Source organism: Polistes canadensis, unplaced genomic scaffold (assembly GCF_001313835.1).
Source record: "Polistes canadensis isolate GaletaPanama2010 unplaced genomic scaffold, ASM131383v1 scaffold_365, whole genome shotgun sequence".
Classification (NCBI taxonomy): Eukaryota; Metazoa; Arthropoda; class Insecta; order Hymenoptera; family Vespidae; genus Polistes; species Polistes canadensis.
Genome location: NW_014569912.1, coordinates 4628 through 10272, shown reverse-complemented (window position 1 = coordinate 10272; position 5645 = coordinate 4628). Strand labels below are relative to the sequence as shown.

The following is a 5645-nucleotide window of genomic DNA, read 5'->3' as shown; positions in this document are numbered from 1 at the left end:
TCCACATACACCTTTAAGAACGGAACTTGGAATGGTAACATGCCTTCAACCTTTTTTAGGATGTAATTCATTATTATGTTTGCTAGTACATTTTGGATAAGAAAAAAAAAATCTTGATTATATTAACAATAATAATAATATATACCATTATATAATAATTTATTCTAATGAGTTTTTTTGTTTGTTTCTGTATCGTTTCAGGTATCAACTTTCTAAGAACGTGGATCCAAGGACTATATAAGTGACTCGCATGTTCATTTCGAAATACGAACAAGTCGTCGTTTCCAGATGAAGTATGAAAAAAGTATCAAGGATTATTTCTTATTTGCACTTTGGACGATCATATTGGAAGAACACCAATCGTCAACGTTTCTTATATGGAATTGAACGTTCCTCGAGGATATTTATTATCTGTGATGATGATGATTTCAATTTAAATATAATATTCGATCAAGGAAGTTGGACATAAGAATGTGGTCCTCGAAATTAAAATAAATCTAAATTATTAATATTATTATTTTATATATATTTTCTTCTAAGAGAGAGGAAAAAAGAAAACAAAGATAGAGAGAGAGAGACAAAAATTTCTCGGTTATGTTATTATTATTATAATAAGAAGTTATAAAAAAAGTGTTCAGCTACTATGATCTTTTATTCATTCCCATCGTGAATGATTTTTTCCAATTGGAATAAAGAGAAAAATTTAACAGAAGAATTAATTGATCGGGCTATGATAAAAGGGCTGGGGAAATAATTCTCGAATCTGATCGATTTAACGAACACAATTTGCACGAATTTGTGCGTAACAAAATGTGACGGACGGGCTAATTGAACGTTTATTAATCCTGTCGAAATATTACGAATGACTGAAAACAACAAATATATATATATAAAATTATATGTATAAGAATGTAGAAATATCTGACTGATTTGAGATTCTAAAAAAATGACGAAAATACCTACGAATATTAGAGCAACAATGATCGGTAGGTAAGAAGAAGAAGAAGAAGAAACAAAAAGGGACAGGAAACTGTTCTCCTTCCCCCATTATCAGCATCAGGATCAGCATCAGCATTAGCCGTTAAACATAAGAAAAAATATTGAATAATTCTACGAGTATTTCTCAATTCACACATTCTTCTTCCGATATATATATTTACGGCATTAAATAGAAAATGAACGAAGAAAAAGAAAAGAAGAAAAATAATAATAATAATATATTAGAAATAATCGCAAAGACTGGTCCTCTCGTAAGTGTCCTTATTTCGAGAATCCTCTCATAATAATCGCAGTTGTCATCGCGTATATCTCAGTCATTAAAAAAAACAAACGTGATAGTTTTTGTTGATAAAAATAAATCCTACACACACACACACACACACACACACCAACCATCTAGCTTTGTCTCGTTTATAAATTTCCTAATTCTCCCGGTTATGGAATGATCCTGTGTTCGACCGAAATACTTGGACGTTTGCTACGAGCACGCCTAAACACTATCGAGCATCATGATAGGAACGATGCGTTTGCTTATCTCGTCATTGATAATTACAATGCAATTTTATGGAAACGTTTGTTTGTCGAACGGTGACGGCGGCCCTAATAGTCCGATATTCAATTTGGATCATACGTCATTGGAAAAAAATCTAGCTGCAATATTCATCAAAGTGGCACACAGTTCGGCAACCACGAAACGTAGCGTACCAGCATATGACGCACAAGTATCAGCTAGTACGACATTGTCAACTGTACCGTCCCCGTTAACGACAACTTTTAGCAGTGGTACGACAAACAACAGTGCCACGAAATCTAACAAATCAATTACGACAACTACGACGACACCGAGATCTACGACGACGACAACGACGACGAAGAAGACAAAGACGACAATTAGCACAACGAGTACTACGATCAGAACTATAACACCAGCAACTATTAATCCATCGTTACATTCTATAAGAATTCCAATACCACGTGCAACAGCAGCATCATCGGGTATACGTGATTTGCCATCGTATGCTCCACCTTCGCGAGCCTTATTTACACCACCTTTACCACCGGAATACCTTCATCCGTTCGCCGACAAGCCAACGCTCAGGGGTACGAATTCTGACGTGCATACTGGTGCAAGAAGACCCGTACCACCTCCAAGTCTTACACCTGCCCACGAGAGAATACCTATCAGACCACCTGACCTAGTCCAAGTGCCTGTTTCCTCCCACGGTCCGGAAAGACACTCGCATTCCAGGAACAAAGCCATTAACACGAGCAACAACAACAACGGCAATTCTAAATTCGGTATTGAGTTCGGTGATAACGATAAGAGAAATAATTCGAACGAATTCGTACCGACACTTCATTATCCAAGCATATCCCGCATACTTTCCGGTAGCAATGGTAGAAAACAAGACATTCCTGAGATTCTTTTGAAACCCCTTGCTACTAAGAGTCCGTTTCAAAACGTACCGTTGGTTATAACAACTGAGAGATTGAGCACGTCGACGCCTATGTTGCCGGTAACGACGTCAACCGCAACGGGAACTACTACTATGATGCCAATTACCAGTAGTACGGTTGATCCTTTTAAAAAGGTTACCCAACCGACTATTTTCAACCTGCCAAATACGAGAAGACAAGAAAACGATGGCGATTATTTGCACGGTATGAGAACAGAGAACGGTTTCAAAACTGACAATATCGAGATAGTTGATACCGAAAGACTGCCAAATCCTCAACCTCAACCACCGGCACCACCGTCTAAGAGACCAAACGACAAAGTGGATGATCCTTTGGTACCACACATAGACACTAATCCCTTAGAATCAACTTGGAAAATTGCCTGGTCACTTCACGTTTACGTAGCGGCCATCATGTTTACCCTAATGGCATTATATTCGATCTACAAGATCGTACGTTTCAACGAAGCTACCAATCTTCTAACCCAATCATATTTCCTTGCGGTACATCTATTGTTAACTACCGTATGCACATTGAGATGTTTTCATTTGTTCTACGATGCATACAATTTGGGACATTCCTTGCCGGAACCATTGTCACGGGTTTTGATGTACTTACCGGCACCGTTGTTGTCGGCTGCATTTGCAACACTTATGTTGTACCTGGCCCGATGCTCCGAGGCACCATCCTTGAACAATAAACTTTTGTCACCGGGTGCCCTAGTTTTTTTCTCAACCATACACATAATTCTATGCGTCTCTCTCCACGTGTCGACTCACGTGTTGGGTTATCGAGACGAAGCTAAGATACTACCTCTAGTTTGTCAGTGTATCTACACCATCGTATGCGTAACCCTCGGCCTCTGTTATGCTTACGTATATCGTGTCGTACGTTCTCAGATACACATTATGAACAATAAAACTGCTGGTGTAAATCACGTAGTCGCTGGTATCGATCCATCGACAGTGGCATTGAGCACGGCCATTACTACGACCATAGCAACCGCTATGATCTTCGTAGTGTTGGGTTTTGTACAGCTCTATGGTATATTTGGCATACGCGAACGTTCCCTGCCTTATCCTTGGTTCTGGTGGGGCTGGCAATTCTTCATAAGGTTATTAGAACTCACCGTTTGTGGATTATTGGTTTGGGTTGCCAGTCTATCGCAATATCCTTTAAGGGAGAAACAATTACAACAGCATCCAGCTCATTCGGGTTTTGCACTATTCCCATGCGGGAGTTCAACGTCCACGGAAAATATGGACGACGTGTTGTATCCAGCGATATGCAGTACCAATCAAGCGATACAAAATTATACCATGAGGACTGGGAAACAGGTTTACGACGACAGTTTTCCGTTAAACACCTTGCCCGAACATTTGAACATATCAGGTATTCTTAATATACATTATTATATATTTTTTAATATAAATACTTCATATGTAATATATAAAAGGAAAATAAAATGAGAATCCAAAATAATTGTTGTTACGTTAACCCGTAGGTACCTTCGAAAGGCATTCCATACGGAAATCCGGCACGATGGGTCATTTTCCCCATGAAGGACGGGGATCATTGAGTCGTCATGGCAATGGTGTCCAAACTTTAAGAAATTCCGAGACCAGGGCCAGGCATACACCTGTCCCAGCTTTACACGAGCAACCTCCAACAACCGGGTCTACCATGCTGGTTGCTGAAGATGGCTTCGTTAGGTTTCGAAGTTTAGGTGCCGAAGAAGACGAATTGTCCGATACCCAGAGTATGGTTGGTACTCATGGTAGAGGGAGTTCGTTGGCTGGTAGCGTTAGATATAACGCGAGGCATACCAACATTCAACATCAACATCAACATCAGCAACACCAGCATACTAATCCCCATCAACATCAGCATCAACACTCGTTGCAACAGCATAATCACCCGAGCCAACAACATCAGACGACGAGTCATCATCAACTTTACAACAATACGTAGAAGATTCGTCATTGGTCGTGTTTAATTATTACGATATTATGATGCGGCTCTCTCTAAGTGAGACAAATCTACGATTTCAATCGTTTATATTATATCAGCTGTGCAAGGGGTGAAATAATTAATACGATATCGAAATACGGCTGAATAATTAATCGATATAAAAGAACATTTCGAACAAATGAAAATATATCGCGTTAATTATATATATATAAATATTATACACACGTAAGCGCATGTCACTAATAAATGCATACACACACACACTCACTCACTCCACTCGTACGTACGTACCAATCGAGAGAGAGAGAGAGAGAGTGAGGAACTGAAAAGCGTGAAACGCTTTTAATCATCATGATCATGATCATCATCATCATCATCATCATCATCGACACATTGTTGTCCTACATATTGTCAGAGTTAAACTCTTTTTCTTTTTTTCATCCTTTTTTTTTTCTTCCAATATGTATGTCGCTGCGTTGCGATATGCGATTGCGTTTTCATTGTCATCGAAATGAAGAAGGAAAGAAAGAAGGATAATGATTCGTGGAAAAGTGTGTGTTTTACAAGTGCGTTTTGCGCGAGTGTTTGATTTTTGGGATAATATAACAAGATCGGATACCTCGCGAAAGAAAAAAAAAACTTTTATCGAAGGACTTTCTTTTCATCGTACAGTTGAATAGGGGGGGCGAGGCGAGGAGAGGGGGCCAACAATTTGATCCAAAATCTTCCTAAGTGATATTTAAAAACAAAAAAAAATCAATTATCTTCTTCTTAGAATTGTAAGATGAGATTTACGAGTCCTAGCTCGTCAAATTAACAAAAATCTGAAATGGTCTCGACAAAAAAAAATGATTGATTTTTTTTTAATTACAATCACTAAAGAGGAACACGTTGGACACTTGGCCTTATATTTCTAATGGAAAAAGAAGAAATAAAATAATGAAATATAATGTATCTTCTCGCGTCCTCTGTGTTTGCGTTGTTGTATAGAAAACAAAACGAAAGAAACAAAAAATCACATTCCTATATATATATTTCTTGCTCCACTCATTTTTACGTGTGTGTTTATCATGAAGTCTTATTAACATGATTACGCATTGTGTCATCTGAATTTTGTGAGTCGAGCAGTTACTATCTCACACTACCCACTCTAACGTACTTATATTTATTTTCTATCTTCTAATAAACGAAGAAAGAAATAATGGAAAATAGGAGTG

At 38.2% G+C, this 5645-nt stretch overlaps 1 protein-coding gene across 1 annotated transcript; it reads left to right on the top strand.

Moving 5' to 3' along the window:
• The first annotated feature begins 556 nt into the window (after nt 1–556).
• Nucleotides 557–4585, top strand: LOC106791998. The gene is made up of 2 exons (XM_014758086.1): nt 557–3849; nt 3962–4585. The coding sequence occupies exons 1-2, from the start codon at nt 1509–1511 to the stop codon at nt 4426–4428; spliced, it is 2808 nt and encodes a 935-aa protein (XP_014613572.1). The 5' UTR covers nt 557–1508; the 3' UTR covers nt 4429–4585.
• The last annotated feature ends 1060 nt before the right edge of the window (nt 4586–5645 follow it).